Source organism: Sorex fumeus, unplaced genomic scaffold (assembly GCF_029834395.1).
Source record: "Sorex fumeus unplaced genomic scaffold, SorFum_2.1 ptg000078l, whole genome shotgun sequence".
NCBI lineage: Eukaryota > Metazoa > Chordata > Mammalia > Eulipotyphla > Soricidae > Sorex > Sorex fumeus.
The window spans coordinates 4,500,269-4,520,821 of record NW_026606135.1 but is presented as its reverse complement, the minus strand read 5'-3'; the positions used below and the strand labels follow the sequence as shown (position 1 = coordinate 4,520,821).

At 44.2% G+C, this 20,553-nt stretch overlaps 1 protein-coding gene across 2 annotated transcripts in view; it reads right to left on the bottom strand.

The window, feature by feature from the left end:
- WDFY4 (WDFY family member 4) overlaps positions 1–20,553 on the bottom strand; it is a 249,490-nt gene that overhangs the window by 174,861 nt on the left and 54,076 nt on the right. For both annotated transcript variants that reach the window (XM_056130445.1, XM_056130444.1), the window contains exons 13-22: positions 16,835–17,049; positions 15,387–15,481; positions 13,746–13,983; positions 13,320–13,396; positions 11,346–11,567; positions 10,115–10,293; positions 5,444–5,675; positions 3,515–3,660; positions 1,717–1,828; positions 843–1,033 (exon numbers count right to left, since the gene is read on the bottom strand). In XM_056130445.1, coding sequence (XP_055986420.1) covers positions 843–1,033; positions 1,717–1,828; positions 3,515–3,660; positions 5,444–5,675; positions 10,115–10,293; positions 11,346–11,567; positions 13,320–13,396; positions 13,746–13,983; positions 15,387–15,481; positions 16,835–17,049 — 1,707 coding nt within the window. The remainder of the gene's footprint in view (positions 1–842; positions 1,034–1,716; positions 1,829–3,514; positions 3,661–5,443; positions 5,676–10,114; positions 10,294–11,345; positions 11,568–13,319; positions 13,397–13,745; positions 13,984–15,386; positions 15,482–16,834; positions 17,050–20,553) is intronic.

Sequence of the window (20,553 nt, the reverse complement as noted above, 5' to 3'; positions counted from 1 at the left end):
TTTTAGCCCCGGTGGTCTTTACTAAAGATTTCACCTCTCATCCTGTCCCTGGCTGCCCTCTCAGTCATGCTGGAAGGTAATAGAGGATATTCACTGAGTCTCATCTAATTGCTGAATAGTAAATATCAATAGCAATCTCAGGGAACACAGACCCAGACATTACTCTCGCATCCATTTCTACCAACTCATTTTCTTCATCACAATCCCACAAAAGAGGTGCTGCTATAATTACCATCACTCACGTGTGTTCACTAAGGCAGAGGGATATTAAAATCTAAAGACAAGACACACAGAGTTTTTATTCTGGACCAGATGTAATGCTGAGTTCTTTGCTTGTGTTAAACATCCAGTTCTCAATGCAAGCCCCTGACACATAAAGTAGGAAAATCCTCATCATAGAGAAGAGGGATCTGAGACAGAAAGGTAAGTAATTTATCCTCCATGTTAAACAGCAAGTTGTGGGAGAGAAGCAGAATTCAAACAGGAACTCTGCCTCTGTGGCCTGAGCTCTTAGTGAGACACAAAGTGGGGGTGTGGGAGAGATTAGGTCCACAAAAGAGATCTGAGTTCATCAGGTGCCTATGATGATCTTCAAAAAAGTGTTGATAAATAGACTGGTGAGCAGACCCATCCTGATCAGAGTATCCTCTCTGCCTGACTATCCTCTGGTCCTCTGCTTTGACAATTTTGGTCTTAGAATTGGGGATGCAGGTGGTGTTCAGCTTCTCTTCTAAATTATATAGAAGTCAATATGCAGGGAACTGCCCAGTGGAGTTGGTGAAGCCTACCCCTGCTCCTTGACATCCACAGTCCCTGCTAGCAGGATAGGCAGATGGGAGTACCTGGTACCCAGAGATGTGCTGCATCAAGTGATCACTCATGGCATTGCTGGTCAGGACCGAATGCAGGACTTTGACAGCTGCGTACATAGTGTGGTCATCTGTAGCTAAGGATATGAGGCCCAGGAGGATGGCAGGCCCACCAATGAAGTCCAGGCCGCTGGCAGCAGGGCTGGCGTGGAACACTCTCACCCCTGTGGGAGACAAAGTTGAATTCCATCAGTTCTCTTGCAGATGAGTTCTCTTGCAATGGAAGTTCTCCCCAGCAATACACAAGTGCCAATGAGCTGCCACCATCTACCCACAACAGAAGGTACACATGAGAAAAGTGCACACTGGAGGAAGTGGAAAGATGTTTGAAAGTTCTAAGTCACTAAAAGACACTGTGCTGAGTCCTTTGGGGATTCCAAGAAGGCTGGAATTTCCCAGGAGCACTCAGCCTCAAGCCAGAGTGCTGGGTGAGTCAGTGCACTGACTGCTCAGGCAGCCTATGGCTCTACTCTGCTCTGCTCGGCTCTAGGTCCTGCAGGGTTGGGAGCTGGCACCAACTCACTACTTTGCTCCTCCCCAATTTCCTGGTGACTAACAGTTTCTGATTGCTTTCACTCAAACACGGTCAGAGACGGACTCCGTTGGATATAGATGCCAGCTTGCTTCATAGCTGAGTTCACTAGCAGTTGGGAGTTTCAGCCAGGTGAACTGACTGTGCTCTGTGGGAGGCCAATCTTCTGGCAGGGTTAACTCTCCAATTTTTCACTCCCTGTCCTGAATTTCCAATAATCTATTCTGTTTGATGCTCGGAATTCAGGCAGCACAAGCAAGGACAGTTCCCAGCCCTTCTTCCAACATAATAGTGATGGCTCATGACATGACGTACCCAGTTGGCCCACAGCCACGGCTCCAATGGTCCTCAGAGAACCCGAGAGGTGACCAGCACAGTTTCTTAGCAAGAGCACAGGCATGGCATTATCACGGGATGAAATGTTCATCTAGAGAAATGGAAAATAATGAGTTCGGAGAATCTTTCCTGAAAGGGAAGATGTCTTGTTCTAAAGCTTCTAGAGAGCAGGCACCTGAGACCTAACCCAGTGCAAGTACTCAGTATGTGACAGTCAGTGAATGAATAACAATTGGATCAATATCAGGGAGACAGAAGCCAAAATTCAGATTTCCATGTACTGCCTCCAAAGCGCTGGCTAAATCACAGAAAGAAGCTTTGATTAATCAACTGTGCTGACAGTGTTCCTATGCTCAGAGGTCAAGAAGTATCAGGGAGCAGCTGGAGGGGAAAGGATTCTACAAAGGACATGGTTGCCTTTCTCCCAGTTTGAATGTATCCAATTTCTGAAAGTCTGAGCTCACTGATTTTTGTAAGGTCAAGTAGATGAAAATCAGAATTTCTATCCTGGCGTGATACAGCATGTGAGTTTCTCGCCTGCACTCAGCCAACTCAGGTTGGGTCCCGAGTATCCCACATGATTCCCCAAGTCATCCAGGAGTGATCCTAGAGAATAGAACACAGCTGGGGAAGGGAAGGAAGGAAGGAAGGAAGGAAGGAAGGAAGGAAGGAAGGAAGGAAGGAAGGAAGGAAGGAAGGAAGGGGAAGGGAAGGGAAGGGAAGGGAAGGGAAGGGAAGGGAAGGGAAGGGAAGGGAAGGGAAGGGAAGGGAAGGGAAGGGAAGGGAAGGGAAGGGAAGGGAAGGGAAACTTACTATAAAAGGAGAAAGGAAGGGAGGTGAGAGAAGAGAAGAGGAGAGGAGAGGAGAGGAGAGGAGAGGAGAGGAGAGGAGAGGAGAGGAGAGGAGAGGAGAGGAGAGGAGAGGAGAGAGAGGAGAGGAGAGGAGAGGAGAGGGGAGGGGAGGGGAGGGGAGGGGAGGAGAGGGGAGAGGAGAGGAGAGGAGAGGAGGGGAGGGGAGGGGAGAGGAGAGGTGAGGAGGGGAGGGGAGGGGAGAGGAGAGGAGAGGAGGGGAGGGGAGAGGAGAGGAGAGGAGGGGAGGGGAGAGGAGAGGAGAGGAGAGAAAGAAGGATAGATAAGAGAAGGGGAGGGAAGGGAAGATCAGAGCTTCATGAGTATATCTATTGCTGTGGTAGATTTTTGTGCTCAGCAAAACTCAATCTCTTATCCATTCCCCTCCATAAAGGGAGATGACCCTCAATCTCAGAGGGTGGACAGAATGTAAAAAATTAAGCCAAATTCACCAGTGATAAGCAAAAGAGATCTTTATACATAAGCTGGAAAATAATAAATCTAAAGGCATCTTCATCAACAAGTATGTCTGATTTCAATATGCATATCTTATGTTTAAAATAAATATAACACAGTAACACAAAATATTGTAGTGTTGAGGAATCTGTAGCACTCAAAACGGAAAGCTCAACAGTATTTTCCATGACACAACAGTTTTTTTTAAGTATTCTAATTGTTCCTGCTTTACTATAAAAGATTGAAGAGCATCGACTTTCTTCTCATAGCAATTACAAATAAAGTTTGCTTTTCAGGGGGTGCTAACAAGTAGGGAGGCATAAGGTATTTTAACACATTATCTGAAAAGATGTTTGTATGTTTCCATCTACACAAGTGCAAACATGAGTTAGTGATCATTTTAGCATATTATAAAAGCATGCCTTATAATTTTGATTCCATAAGGGGGAAGCAAGTGAAGAGAGAAGACATACCTCTTTGGCAATCAGGCGGCTGTCCACTTCATTGTAAGTGTTTCTGATCTCAACAAGATTGGTGATGGAGGAGCTGGCTACGTGAAGACCAAAGGAAACCTTCTCCTCAGCAACCAGCGGTGTCCCTTCTTGTCTGGGATCCTCTCCTAAAACAACACAAAACTTCAACTATTTCTACTCCATTAAAAGTAGTATGAAGGGCCGGAGCAATAGTACAGCAGGGAGGGCATTTGCCTCGCGGCAGACCCGGGTTCGATTCCTGGCATCCCATATGATCATCTAAGCACCGCCAGGACTAATTCCTGACTGCAGAGCCAGAAGTAACCCCTGAACATCGCTGGGTGTGACCCAAAAAAGAAAAAAGTAATATGAAAAAATAAAATTAATTTTTCTATGAAAATTAATAGTTAAGAAAGTCAATATCACTGAGATCACTACTAATCATTGCAATCACTGAGAAACTGCATATAGTCAGTGTGTGGTGCATACCCTGTGCTTATGTTCCTCCTGTTTCGTCCTTACCTGTGCTTCTCTGATACTCATAGAAAGCGCTAAAGAAATATCAGCAAATTAATCTGATGTGAAAAACATGTTATCCAATTATGAAATTGCTAGAGCTTGAATCACCTATAAAGGTTCTCACCTCACTAAATGCTACGTGATAAGCATGTTGAGTTATGAAAAAGGAAATAGCGGGCTGGTTTGGGAGTACAGCAGATAAGGAACTTGTGTTGCATGAAACGAACCCCGGTTCAATCCCCAGCACTGCATCTAGTCTCCTAAACACCATTGGGAGTGATCCCCAAATACAGAGCCAGGATTAAGTCCTGCGCACGGGGAGGTCTGGTCCATAATCAAAAAAATTAAAAGTAAACAAATCTAAGTATATAAAATCTAAGTATATAAACAAACTAAGTATATAAACAAACTAAGTATATAAACTATATAAGTATATAAGTATATATAAGTATATAAGTATATATAAGTATATAAGTATATATAAGTATATATAAGTATATAAGTATATAAACAAACTAAGTATATAAACAAACTAAGTATATAAACAAACTATATAAGTATATAAACAAACTAAGTATATAAACAAACTTTATAAGTATATAAACAAACTAAGTATATAAAATCTAAGTATATAAAATCTAAGTATATAAACAAACAATATTTAAAAGAAAATGGGCTAAGCTGAAAGTAAGCATTATGTCCATAATGAGCTTCTCACTTGGAATTAGCACCTGGATTCCTGACTCGTGAAAACTATTTGAGATACATGGTTTGAAGACACATAGTATGAGAGTGGGTAAGACTTTGGCTCTGGACCTGACCTCGCTACATTTCTCTGGCCATTGTCATTTGCCAGAGGAAATAAAGTTTAAAAAAATAAGGCTCGAGACAAAAAACACTCCAGAGTGCTCAATCGCCCTTCAGCAAGCACAAGGCATCCACACACAGATTCATTTATCATCCTTCCCAGATGGGAGCTGACCCCTTTGACTTGGCTGAGCGCAGAGAGCAATGTTCCTTGCTTGAACAGCCAACAATCAATAACGAAAATGTGGATGTTTTGTCTGCCTGTTTAATAATTAAAGATAACAGTATACTTTAGTTAAAAAGCTTCTTCATTAAATGGAATGTAACTTATTTATCTCATTCTCCCCTCTTTCTATACTGACGGTATTACCCATCCACTCTGCTCCATTATATTCTTTGGAGTTGAAATCCAAAGGATATTGTCATTTCCTTTTCTGCGACATTTTCTATTGGGTTGTAAATATATAATGATCCAATTAAAGAGGTCTTCCCTAATGACTGACCTGTGCTGAGTTTATACTTTATAAATATGCTATAAATAACTAGATGTCCATTTTAAAAAATAACATCAGCAAGAACATTATAAATCAAAACACTCCATACCTTGGACCTGTACAGCTTGGAAGTTACCACAGTATCTTGGGCCAAGTTTGTTAATAACTTCAAGAGTTTCCATTGAAATGGCTTCTTCAAAGAGATATGTGGGGCCAAGGCGCCACATTAATGATGACTTTTGTTTCCAAATTTGAGGGGTAGCAATATATCCATAAACATCCACAAATGAAGAGGGATCCATTGAAAGAAAAGGTCCTGGTAATGCTTGAATGTATAACATCTGTTAAAATAAAAATTTTTGAGGTAATGGGAGGTATACAACTTTAGAACTGATCAAAGACATATAATTACATAATAATGTACCTTATAATCTCAAAGTAAAACCATAGTTTATCTGAAAATGTTAAAAAAAAAAGAGCACTCTTGGAACTGAGAAGTATGCAGCCAAAATTTTTTTAGAAAGCTAAGAAGATAATCTTTCCTATCCCAGTCATACAGCAGGTAGGGCATTTGTCTTGCACACAGCCAACCCAGCTGACCCAGGTTTGTTTCCTCTGCCCCTCTCGGAGAGCCCAGCAAGCTACCGAGAGTATCTCGCCCACATAGCAAAGCCTGGCAAGCTACCTGTGACATATTCGATATGCCAAACACAGTAACAACAAGTCTCACAATGGAGAAGTTACTGGGCCTGCTCGAACAAATCGATGAATAACGGGAGGACAGTGCTACAGTGCTATTGTCCCATTAATTTTTTTTAATTGAGTGACACTTGGCAACGCTCAGGGGTTACTCCTGATTGACGCAGGAATTATTCTTGGCGTTGTTGAGGGTCTCATGTGGGATGTCAAGGACAGAACCCGAGTTAACCCGGGTTGATAGTACAGCAAGGTAAATACCCTACCTGCTGTGCTATCTCACTCTGCCCCCCCCCCATTAATTTTTATTTACTAAGATCAATGCCTCTTTTGCAAACCACAAAAGAGTTTGTGTACACCCAAAAGGAGAGAGAGAACAGAAGGGAATGCCCTGCCACAGAGGCAGGGTGGGAGGGGGGGATGGGGGGGATATTATCCATGGTGGTAGAAAATGGGCACTGGTGGAGGGATGGGTATTTGATCATTGTATGACCGAATCCCAAGCACAAAGATTTGTAAATCTACAACTGTACCTCCTGGCGCTTCACTAATAAAATATATATATATATAAAATTTTTAAAAAATTTTAAAAAAAAGAGTTTGTGTTCCCCCCTCTCCCATCCTCTGGAAAAGAGTATTTTCCTGCCTCACACACTAAAGTTCTATTCTTTCTCTCCAACATAGCTGGCCCCTTTCTCCCCAAATTCCAACTACATAGTCTCACTGGATCATTCACTTTGATGTATAAACATAAGATATCTCAAATTGCTCCCAAAAGGAGAGAGAGAGAACAAAAGGAAATGCCCTGCCACAGAGGCAGGGGGGGATGGGGGGATGGGGGTGGGAGGGATACTAGGATCCATGGTGGTGGAGAATGGGCACTGGTGGAGGGATGGGTACTCAATCATTGTATAACTGAAACCCAAGCACAAAAATTTGTAAATCTACAACTATACCTCATGGTGTTTCACTAATAAAAAATTTTAAAAATAAAATAAAATAAGGAACAATTACAGACATACATATTGAAAAGAAAGAAAAAACTATTTTTAGATATCAAACTCACGTAGAAAATTCCAAGGAATCTAAAAAAGAAACATCTATAACTAATATGCATTTGATAAGAAAACAGGTTCCAATTGTTCAAAAGAAAATCAAATATGTATAGGGGGCATATTAAAAATTCCAAAAGAATGATGAAAATAATTAGAAAATTATTTAATGGAGAAATATATCATCTTCATAGCAATAACATAGTAAAAAATGTCATTTCTTCACAATTTGGCCTAGAGAATTTTCCTTTTGTTTTTGTTTTTAGGTGATATTCAACACTGTTCAGGAAGTATTCCCATCTCAGTGCTCAAGGGGTGTCTTGGCAATGCACAGGAGACCATGTGATGGCAGGAATACAATTCCAACTTAGGCCTCCCTCTTGTAAAGCATGCACTCGAGTTCTTTGAGTTCTCTCCCCAGACTCTGCTCTATAGATTTAATTCAATTCCTATAGAAATTTCTCAACAGATTTTTTTTGCAGACACAAACAAGTCAAATCTAATATTTCTATTTACAGATGGCTTAACATAACAAAAAGGAAGAAATGTATTTTCTTATTTTTCTGAGTTATTTCAAAATGTGTCTGCATTACTCTCATGACTAAAAATATTACTGCATACATGAAAATGTATATACATATATTTGAAATAAGACTCAATTTAAGCATTATTCTTTTTCTCTATAACAACAAAAAAATTGATTTTCAAATTAACAATTGAAATTTTTGGTAGCCAAACCTGCTTACATTGAGTCCTGTTGTGTTCCCTCCCTCTCTCATTCTCCGGAAAAGAGAATTTTCCTGCCTCACACACTAAAGTTCTATTCTTTCTCTCCAATATAGCTGGCCCCTTTCTCCCCAAATTCCAACTACATAGTCTCACTGGATCATTCACTTTGATTTATAAACATAAGATATCTCAAATTGCTCCCAAATCATTTTGTTTAATTCAGAGGCTAAAATACTCCCCACATTTCTAAATTACATTTATCTTCCCTTAGAAATAAAAACGAAGGCTCTAACATTTGAGAACAGCTGTTAGATTGGGTCATCCCCAGTCCCAGCAGTGCCATCTTATTCCTTCCCAGCAGATGTTGCATTTAACCACATGCCAAAGACACCTAAATACAAGTCTTTTTCCCAGTTCAATTCCTCTTGGTGATCTAGATCAAACTTGTTGAGATCATCTTGGAAAATCATCACTGTCAGATTTGACCCTTGGTCATTCTCCATGACTTGTTTGAGCCTATTTCTTACATATTCCCACCGTGCCAGTCTGCTCCAACTTTCTTGCTGACTTTGGGTATTGAATATTCACTCAGCAACACTATCAGCCAGTACATATTGCCTCGTACAATTATAAATTCAAAGAAATTCATCACAGGCACAGTGCAGCTATGTGCAAGAAAGGTCTAAATATCAATGACATTCACTTCTTTGGATTCCCGAAAAAAATCACCGTGAAAAGTCCAGATCCTTGAGAAATAATTGTTAACAGTAGTGTAAACCACAGAATCTCAACAACAACAAAAAATTAAATCCACATCCTTGGTTATACCATGGGAGACTTCTGCTACAGCAAGGTTAATATACATATAACATATATATTTAATTTTTTTAAATTTGTACAATATGTGGCTTTCTAAGTATTTCTCTGGTTGACATTTCTAGCTCTGAAAGCAGTATCTAATACATAGTAGATATTAAATAAATACTTTATGAAAAAAGAAAGGAAGGAAGGAAAGGGAAGTAAGGAGAGATGGACCAACACTATTGATGATTGAAAAATAAATATTTCTGTGTACCAGTTATTTTACTTTACTCTATTTTTATTTTTGGATGCAACAGTTTTACCAGAAAGCAGCATTGAATTTACCTTTGGATGTTTAACAGAACTGAAGTTATTCTAGTTTAACAATTCTCAATCTAGAATTAGTTTGTGAGGGGATAGTTGGAAATGTCTAAGATACTTTTTAACTCAACCTGGGGAAAGGGGGGGTCTTAAGAAGCATCTAAGTGTACCGTGAATGATGCTAAGTGCCATAATATACATGGACTAAGCCCCCCACAACAAAAAGTTGTCCACATGTTCTGAATGTCAATACTGTTGAAATTGAGAAACTATCAACAGCCTCTCCATTCTGGCATATTAGAAAAACCCAGAAACTTTGAAAACATTAATCAAAAGTTTAAAACCATTATTCAAAGTTTGTTTCAAAAAAAACTTCGGAACATTTGAAAACAGGGATCAATTTGGAGAAGTATATGTGAGAAGTTTAAATGACTTTCCAGGTGTTTCTAGAATGCAGCCTAGATTGCATGCGTGTCTGGAACCTGGGAAAACCCCAGTCACACCTGCCATTTGTGGTCTTGTGGGCTCTGCCTGCAATAGCATCTTTGTGTCCTCTGACTAGGGATGTTGGAACAAGCTCCCCAAATCCCTCACGGCTCCACTTCTTAGACCACAGAACCTCAGAGGTCTTTAAGGTGCAATGAGGAGGTGCTTCCTTCTGCCAAGTGCTCACTTATCATGAACTATTCCAAATAGAATCCATCCCTTTTTCATATTGTGGCAAGAGATATTGGTGTCTCTGGGAGCTCTCACTCCAGGCTTCAAGGCAGAGCATAGATGTGCTGTATTGTACTCCCCAGAGACACTCTTAGAATGGAAGCACCTTGGGCACTGCTCATCTCTCCCTGAACAATCACCCTTGAATATGGGAATGACTTTACTTTGCTTACTCTAGAGACATAAGTTTTCCTATAATTAATGGTTTTCATGGTCTTACCTGCCACGACTAGTCTTAGTTCCCTATTTTACCTTCCGCCCTAGTTTCATGAGTTTCATTCTATCTTCCAAAGATGGCCCTTTCAGATCTGAGAAGAGCACTCTGGACGACAAGGTTGGTTGGGGCATGGAGAGTGATAAGATTCCCAACCCACACCCAAAGAAATCAGAATTGAGATCATTCCAGGGTGCAGAAGTCAGGAGACAGGGCATGGGGCAATCGCCACTCAGCAGAATCAACCCACCTTGGCTGAGCCAATGACTTGGCCATCTAGGTAGGCAGAAACAGTACAGTTCCTCTTCATTTCCTTGGTGACCACCACAGCCAGGTGATGCCACTGACCACAAGTCAGCAGCTGGCTACACCTGACACGAAGCTGGCGTCCTGCAGAAGGCTCACAGTCATCCTCGGGTTCCATGACATCTGGAAGAGAGCATAGACACCCAGCCTCACCAGTGTCACCAGCTCCAGTGGTCCAGCAGCAAGAGGCCTGGTGGTCATGGAGCCAGGACCCAGCCCACTAGCACAAAATGCCCACGGGGAAAAAGTGGTTTCCACCCTCTTGCTTTGTGAAAGACACTTTTATGGACTGCAACAAATATGAACTCGCTCATTTCCACCATAACCCTGAGAGGCAGTTGCTCTTACCAACCCTATGTGCCCTTATGAGGCATAGAGGGACCAAATAACTTGGCCAAAATGATGGAGCCAGGACTCAACTATGAGAATTGGGGGTTATACACCCACCCTTACTACCTTCTACCCAGCCTATCTCCATAGAGACATCATCCCAAGTCCTGGGAGGGGCAGGAACAGGCAGTTACGCTGGGTGTAAAGGATGTTTCACTCTGAAATATTGACACACTCAGGGTACACAGAACAGCGTGACTGTAATATACCAGGCTGTACCATTTCAGGCCCACTGGGGTGACCATAGACAGGCAAGTTAGGGGAGCCAGGCTGAGAGTATAGGGGCAGCTGCCTGCACCATGGGAGAAAAGCAGGAGTCCCAGGACCCCCAACCCTCACCTTGCTAAATCTTGGCCCGCCTTCTGGATTAGGGCTGAAGTTGGGCTCATGTGTCGAGGACCCCTTCAGCTCTGGATGAGTGGTATGTCTTCATAATGCTTGCTCAGAAGAGGAAGCTTGTGTCCCCCAGGAAGCATAGCCCAGATATCCATCATAACCACTCTGCCAGGGCAGAGCTGCATTCCCAGAAAGGGAATGCCACAGAACATAGGCTTGGTCTCCCTGACAGTGACAGGGAGGACAGGGCATGGGTCATGGCAGGCACAACACTAATCTCCACTTAGATGAGCCAGCATGTGTGGAGGGCAAGGGCACACAACTTTAGAAGATGAGAAAGACACAAAAGGTCCCCAGGCTGGTAGACATCCTAACACCAAAAGCTTTAAACATTTGGAGCCCTGCCCCACAAGAGCTAACCAAACCCCACTTTGGCTCCCAGCCTGTACCTAGGGGCTGAAACGCTTTCTCTTCTGTAGACACAACCAAAGAGAGGTCTTCCGGGCAGAGGCTGACAGAGAAGCAGACGAAGGGCTGCTCGGTCCTGGCCAGATGGCGCACGAGGCTGAGGAATCTCAGTGGGTGGCCCTCGAGGGCCGTGCTGTGCCTGCCGATCAGGAACCAGCAGGAGAAGGTCAGGCCCCCAGGTGGAGGGAATGATCTGGCATCACCTGAGGAGAACACAAGCACAACTGAGGCCTCACCCTGCCCATGAAGGAAACTGACCCACACATGTCAGGACACCAATCCACCCAGGAGTACCCTCAGCCACTACTGTTTCTCAACTGCAACCCATGCGACAAGGGACTCTTCACATGTCCCCTTCATCCTTGCAGGAATAAATGCTATTTCCACCTTGAACCTAGATCTGCAGAGCCTCCTTCCTGTCCTGTTCCACGTATTAGTCCCTGCCCCACTGCTGAAGGGAAAGCAAGTGGGTAACACCCCGAGCTTCACTGTCTTTTGGTCCATAGACCTGCTGGCACAACATGGTGCAAAAATTCAAGCTTCCCTCAACTGAAACTGGTATGAGTTTACAGGGACCCTACAAACTGGCCCATGCCCTCCATGCCTCCAGGGTAGGCTGTATAGCAGGATCTCACTGTCCTCACTCAATTGGTCAGAATCAAACTTGAGAACCCTTATGGATGGGCCATGAGAGTAACGGATTCTCCACTGCTACCTATCCATCCATACCCAGACGCTGATTTTCCTAACAGAGGAGATCTGGCTTTTAGCTAGCTCAGCACTGTGCAAAGCAGACCAAGGTCAAGGTCGATTCCCATCGAAATCAAGGACAGGATTGCTCCTGAAGGACCAACTAAGAATTCATATTTATTTCTAGAGAAAGCCATAAGGTAGGGACAAGATGTCTATTGAAGTCTCTGTCAGTCACTCACAAAATAATGTAACCCAGGATCAGTCACCAAGTCACCCACTGGGCCCATGAATGCTTGCTGAGCCAGGGACTGGGTACTTGAGACATACAATGAACAAGCTTCCTTTCCCCCTTCTTTTGATTAATTTTATTTTTTAATGAATCACCATGAGGTAAAGTTACAGATTTGCAAACGTTCGTGCTTATGTTTCAGTCAATGTTCGAGTTGCCGTCCTTCCACCAGTGCCCATTCTCCACCACCAATTATCCATGTATCCCTCCCACCACCCCATCCAATGCCCCCACTCCACTCTGCCTCTGTGGAAGGGCATTCCCTTTTGCTCTCGCTCTCTCTCCTTTTGGGTGTTGTGGTTGGCAATAGAGGTATTGAGTGGCCATCATTCAGTCCATAGGCTACTTTCAGCATGCATCTTTCATCCCGAGCTGGCTCTCCAAGCACCCTTTACTTGGTGGTCACTTCTCTATCTGAGCCTCCTTTTCCCCCAGCATGTGAGGCCGGCTTTCAAGTCATGGAGCAATCCTCCTGGTACACATCTCTACTGTTCTTGGGTGTAAGTCTTGCATTCTGTTACTTTATATTCCACAAATGAGTGCAATCTTTCTATGTCTGTCCCTCTCTTTCTGACTCATTTCACTTAACATGATACTTTCCATGTTGATCCACTTATATGCAAATTTCATGACTCCATCCTTTCTAATAGCTGCATAGTATTCCATTGTGTAGATGTACCAAAGTTTCTTTCACCAATCATCTGTTCTCGGGCACTTGGGTTGTTGGGTTGCCCCTGCCCTTTGGAAGAATGTGATAAACCACATGGAACAGTATGACAGACTAGAAGGAGGGGCCTGTCAAACCAGAAAGAGGGGTCTAGCAAACCAGAAGAAAGCTAAGGAGACTTGTGTGCAGATACACAGGACCAGGGGGAGATGCCCTTCCTTGAAATGCCAAGTAAAATCTTAAATTATCCCCCTCCCAGGAATCCCAGGGCCTTGTATAGAGTGAAACTCCTTGAAAAACACTTACCTGTCCCAATCCCTCCAGAGACTGAGTACTCAGTGCTGGCTCCCAAAACTATAGACAGGGTGGGGATAAACAAACATCTGGAAGGAGAAGAGTCAGATCATGAAAGCACAAGTCAACCTCTGGCTGTGACATCTGTCCTCTATCCTTTTATACAGTCAGGCTCCAAGGACAGCAAACAATCGGAACTAGGGAATCCTTACACTCTCTGAAGGCCACAGATGGCAGGAGGGGAGACTGGTCCTGCTCAGAGCAGGTTGGTGCTCCTGAGAAATCATCAAGAAGACCCTTATGCCCATGACCCAATCATTTTCCAGGGCAGAGTGGTGAGCAGTGACAGGAGCTATAATTCTATGATCAATATTGTAATTTGTCAGAGGCCCTGGAAAATTCACCCAACCTATTTCAGATACAGGAAGTATATCATACCCATAGCCTTCCATGACCATGTCGAATTCCACAAACGATGGAGCCAGGGCTGCCCGCTGTGGCTGCAGATTGCGTGGGGAGGTCATGGAGATTAGGCTCAAGGCTGTCTGGAGGGCAGTAGTGGTGCCCAGGTCTGCTGTGGAGGATCCCGGAGCTAGAGTGAGTGCAGCCCGAGGGCTAGCATCCAGAGTGGCACCAACAGGACCCTCAGCACTCACTAATGCAGCTGTCTGTGACCCTACAAGCAGGAAGCAAGAAGAAGCTTGTCTGTTCAAATCTGATAAAATCCTGACCCTGTGCCCCAGTCCCAGCAGGAAACTCTGGGAGCATTTCTGAACCACTATGGAGAGACTTTTTTTTTATCATTTTTTTTATTAGTGAAACACCATGAAGTACACTTATAGACTTATAAATTTTTGTGCTTGGGTTTCAGTTATACAATGATCAAGTACCCATCCCTCCACCAGTGCCCATCCTCCCCCACCACGGGTCCTAGCCTCCCTCCCACCCCCCATGCCCCCCGCCCCGTCCCACCCTGCCGCTGTGGCAGGGCATTCCCCCTTGTTCTCTCTCTCTTCTTTTGGGTACTGTGTTTTGCCAGAGAGGCATTGAGTGGCAATCATGTTTGGTCTATAGACTACTTTTAGCATGTCTCTCCCACCCTGGGAGGGTCTTCACAACACCCTTTATTTGGTGCTCTCTTCTCTATCTGAGCTTCCTTCTCACCTAGCACATGTGGCTGGCCTTATGGGCATATCTCACTGCTCTCTTCTGATTTTATTAACTAAGAAGCTTGTGCCAATCTCCTCCTTCTAGAAACTTGTCCTTTTAACTCCTCAAACCCACTCTACCTACCCTGCATCCAGCACACCATTTTCCATTGCTGTCCTTCGTTAGTCCCATTAGCAGTTTCTAGCTTACCAAACTCCACACTCCCTCACAATTGCTGAACTCCCTGAAAGCTCAGGTCCCCCATCTTCAGTCGTCAGCCCAAACCTGAGTCTTCTTGTTTTTCTTTTGGGTCTCCTGGCCTTAATGTTTGATGTGCGTTGGCATTCAGCATACCTGCAGCTTTCTTTCTGCAAGTTGCTTCTGGCACCAGGATGCTCCCAAAACTAGGCCTGACATTCACACAACCACCCATTACTTGTTCCCCAACTCCTTAAGTCACCCTGAGCTGGGAGTTGTGCAGAAAACCATCACAGGCTTCTCTGTCCAGGAGCAGCATGGGAAGTCCAACTCCTGTTGGGACATAACCCCATTACTATTTCTGTGATCTGGATCCAAGGAGAGACAGGTGTACTATAACCTTACAGAGGACTGAGGTTTCCTTTTTCCTTCCTCATCTGGTCTCTCCCTCCACAGGTCCTGGTTTTCTCGTTTGCACCATTGAACAATAGGAAGAGCTATTTTTAAAATCTGCCTGCTTTCCACTTGCTATAATTGACATCTTATTCTAATGTCTTTTCATTTGGATTGGAGGCGACACCTGACTATTCCCAGAGGTCGCTGGGGGCCCATGTTGGGGAATAAACTTAGGACTCCCCCATGAGAGTATGTACTCTAGCCCTTTGAGCCATCCTTCACCCTTTTCTCCTTTAAACCCCAGCATCCTAACCCTCTCCTCTCATCTGTCCTCACCTGAACCACTGGAATCTCCTTCATGCACATGAGATGAAGTGAGGATTTTCACTGCAGTCGACGGAGATGAAGTGATGCCGAGACCTAGAAACTGTCTGAAAAGCATAACATAGGAGAGGACCATGGGAAAACCTTCCATAGTGATTTTCTCCAGCATTATCCAAACATTTTCCCAGATGCCAGTGCTCCCCAAAATTCCCTCCATGTTCATTGTCTACCCAGAAACTTTCCCCTTACCTTTGTAGGAATCATGTCTGTGCTGGCGCCCAGACCAGACAGCTGGTGAGTCTGAGTGCTTCGGACTTAACTAGGGACTAGCTCAGAACTTCAACTGGCCCATGGGAGGAAAAGGCATTTGTTGGGAGGCAGGTTTGTTGTGCTCTAAGTTTCAGAGTGAATTATTGAACAGCTGGGTAAAAAGACTGGCACTCTCAGCCTACAGGGCCGAGAAAGGCCTGGAAGCCATGCTGCTGACCAACGGGGAGTCTTCCATCCCAGCAGGGGCCCAGGGGCAGTGTGCCAGGTCTACGAGCCTGACCCTTTGGACTTAAGAGAATTTTGCCCTCCCTCCGTAGCCTTTTCCATCTGCCTTTTCATCTGTCAGCTGTGTCCTATGCAGCCTCTCTTCCTGTTCAACTCTCTAGGAACCATGAGAGTCACAACAGTGCTACCAGCCTCAACAGCCCCACAGGACACAATGGAGTGATGCCAGCCTTTGGTGTTTTCTACCAGCGAGTTCCTATCACTGTCTTGGACTATTCTTGTCTTCTTTATCGAGTCTCACAATTCCCAACACCTCCTTCTGAAGGGCATTTTCACATGCCCTTCACATGCCTACTTTCTGCGTCTACTTATCTTTATGTGTCTACTTAGATTTCAGGGCTTAGGCAGAATCACTTTTCTGAAGTTATGCCCCTTCCCACTACCCCCCCTTTTTTTACTTGTTTTGGTTTCTGGGCCATGCCCAGTAGTATTCAGGGCTTACTCCAGTCTCAGTGTTCAGAGATCATTCCTGGCAGAGCTTGGAGAACCATACAGAAGTCAGGAGTGAATCCAAGTCAGCCTCATGCAAGCCAAGTGCCCTACGCACTGTGCTATCATTCCAATCCCCTCCCCTTTTCTATCTAGTCACCCCATTATGGACCTTCCAGCTTGAGGTTACCCTCCACCAAGCCTTCTCACATAATATTCTTCAGTGTCTGTAGGACAGTTGGATGATGGTCCCCTCATCCTACACACCCTCAGTTCCATGGGGAGGGTTAGGTCTGTCTTGTGGACCCACACAGACCCAAGCTTCTTGCCTGGATTTGCAACATCCCTCACCAGGAAGCCTCTGCTGGATGAAGGAGGCCAGAGGGTCCCTGCCCCTTGCACTCCTACTGCTTACTGGGCTTACTCTGTCCCACAGGAGCACAGCCCAACAGAATCCAACACATGGTGCATGGTACCTTAGCACATCTGGTTCAATGGCTTGGGAAGCAAGTTTTTCGAAAATCCTGATGAGGCCCGCATGTAAGGAGCTGCTAGGAGTGGCCAAGGCCTTGTGACAGGAGGTCATGAGTGTCCTGAGCATCCCAGCCTCACACATGACCTGACGGTTCTTCTCCGATTTCACCACAGACTGGATGTGACTGACCAGAGAACACTGGATCTCTTCGGAGAGCTAAGAGGAAACCAAACCAAATACAATGAGCCATGAAGGTGGAAATATTTGGGGACAGATTGTGATAGGCTCCAAAATCGACCTTGAATGGAGACTATACCCTACGCAGGATATTCTCAATGCACCCCCCACCTCCATTTGCCTTGTGTGTTCTCAGATGTACCTGCTCAGTTCAGGTCAGTGAGGATAGTCTTTGGGCCAGTGGAGGTCCCTGGGATCAATGACAGAGGCAAGAAGGCTTCACACAGACTGAAACTGGCATTCAGACTTTCCTCTTCCCAGAGATGCCATTGATGGCCTCTGCTGGCAGGAGCTGCTTCAGAATTCACTGTGAACATTAAGGAATCTGAAGTTTTACGTCAAAGTCTAGGCTTGCAGCCTCTCTCAAAAGATGGGGAGCTCCATCAGACACCTTAGCAGCAGCTAGAGCTATGAGAAGGCTAAGCCCTTTTGTGGGCCACCCTCCTTCCCACATGGCTTCTTCACTTAACACTCCTGTGCTTGAAAGGACCAAAGAGATAATAGAGGGGTTAAGGCACATGCCTTATGTGCAGTTCGATATCTAGTTTTCATTGCCCCTGCCAGCATTGCCAGGTGTGGCTCTGGAGGCCCCAAACACTATCCTGGTGGTCCCCAGCACTGCAGCACCATATTCTCTGTCTCTCATACTGAAATTCTGGCTCAAATGGCTTAGAATTGCCTGGATAGACCCCAATGTGCCCTAAGTACCACTTGAAAGGTCCCAAAAATCAAACTATAGGGGCTGCAGCAATAGCACAGCGAGTAGGGCGTTTGCAAGTTTTGGGGGAGACATATATAAATGGTTTGGGGAATTTTCTTCACAAAATCTCTTTAGATGGTCTGCTTTCTCTTCTGCTATCACATAAGATATTATCTGGAGAAGGAGATATACAAATTATATATGATTGAGTGTTCTGGACATCCCACCTACAACTCTTTCTCTGACGGAGTGCACCCATCACAGTTGTGAAGAACACTCTTTCCTAAATGGTAGCTGCCCTTGCCATGTAGCTATGGTCCCACTTGTCCATAGATGCATACATGAGCACGTATAGTACTCACACATATTTACAAATGCACACCATAGACCCATTCATTAGCAGGCATTCAGATACACATATTATATATGTACACTTGTCTTTACATATACAAATAAATGTGTGCACACTCTTATGCACACATGGACACGTGTATCAATGAACACACACACACACACCTATGCAGGTACTCACACCCAAATTATGCCCTTCAGTCTTTGTGGTCTAGGTCATACTTTGCCTTGAACGCCCGACCTGGGTTCAATTTCCTGAGTGCATGAGCCAGGAGTAACCCCTGTGCATCCCCGGGTAAGAACCCCCAAAAAAATCAAACTAAAAAAACCACCAACCAAAGAATAGTCCTGAGTTTGAGCTTACACTTGGTAATATCAAAGGTCAGACTAGGAATACCACCAGCAGAGATTCTCACCTCTCCCTCCCATTCCTTTGCAACACATGCACACACACATACACACACACGCACACACACAGCAGCTGTGGCAGAGGCATCCCTCTCTATTGCTAACTTCAACTAGCCAAGCACACAGAGCACACATGGGGGCCTTGCTGGGAAGACTCACTGGTCCCTCCTGCCCACACCTATGGTGTCCCCAGTACTTTCTACCACTTAGACACTGTATACTTTCTCTAACCTCTACTAGGTTTCAAGTCCTCTCTAATATTTATGTCCTTGAGAAACATGGGCTATAGTGCCTAGAGTTTCTCAGAAAATATCAACTAAATCTAATGAGTGCTTATTAAACTCTTCCTCCTCAGATAAACCCCTGAAATCCCAGCCCTCTAAGGATACAGATAGTCCTGCTTTGTGGAATTCATGTTGCACTATTTGAATTTTACGATTTATGAAAAAAGGCCTGTTTGAATGTCTTTCTAATGAGCTCAAAGAAACCTGAAGAGGGTTTGAATTTTAATGATAAAAGTCACAAGTCCAAGCTCACTGAGCATGGAGACTTAGCTATGTTCTTCCTAGAATATGTGCATTTTCCACAGTAGAAATTGTCCCACTCAGCTTCTTCACCATGAATAAATTTATGCAACCTGAGAATTTTTCCGTGCCTTTTTGTTTTCTCCAGATCAAGTGTTGTTAGAAATTTGATGTGTTATTTGGTGTGGGGTAGTCTCAGAGTATTCAAGAATTGTCCATAAAAATTAATAATAACTTCTTTTCTGCTATATTCACTTGGAGTTATGAAAGATATCACAGGAATGCACTACTTTGGGACATTTGGGGAGACATATATAAATGGTTTGGGGAATTTTCTTCACAAAATCTCTTTAGATGGTCTGCTTTCTCTTCTGCTATCACATAAGATATTATCTGGAGAAGGAGATATACCAATTATATATGATTGGGTGTTCTGGACACCCCACCTACAACTCTTTCTCTGTCGGAGTGCACCCATCACAGTTGTGAAGGACACTCTTTCCTAAATGGTAGCTGCCCTTGCCATGTAGCTATGGTCCCACTTGTCCATAGATGTATACATAAGCACGTATAGTACTCACACATATTTACAAATGCGCACCATAGACCCTTGTTTGGAGGTTCTAGCAGGTTCAGAGACTATAAAATCCAGCCCCCGGAATCACGCGGCCGCGACATCTTATCAGGACATCTTTTTATGACATCTTATTATCTCATTCCTACTTTGGACAAACTTGCAGGCTATCGAATGTAGCCTGCCCACAGGGCAGAGTCTGGCAAACTCCCCGTGGCGTACCAAATATGCCAAATACCAGTAACAATGATGGGTCTCATTCTCCTAAAGAGCCTTGAATATAATCTCAGGGCTAGGATGAAAGAGACGTTACTGGGGCCTGCTCGAGGCAATGGACGAATAACAGGATGATGAAATGAAAATGAACCATAAACCCATTCATTAGCAGGCATTCAGATACACATATTATATATGTACACTTATCTTTACATATACAAATAAATGTGTGCACACTCTTATGCACACATGGACACGTGTATCAATGAACACACACACACACACACACACACACACCTATGCAGGTACTCACACCCAAATTATGCCCTTCAGTCTTTGTGGTCTAGGTCATGCTTTAGATCCCCCATGGGCCCCAGCTGATGTCAGACTTCAACAGACAACATACTATCTCTCAGCACCTTCCTTTGTTCAATCCTGTTTTGCTCATTGACCTTCTCCCAAGTCCTCCCTCCGCAATTTCCAATCAAGGAAACTCCTGTCTTGGGCTCCAATTCGGGGAACCTAGCCTTCAGCACTAGGAAAATTTTCACTCTATGCATCCTTTGCTGCATCAACAGAGCCGGCACTTCTGCCTTCCCTCCTGCTCCATGCAGAATCAGAGTTTCTGCTCTCATGCCTTGAGCTTTCACTCTCCGAGAACTTGGGTTATTTGGTAACTGCACTCTTAATTTAGGGGGATAGTTGGGGAG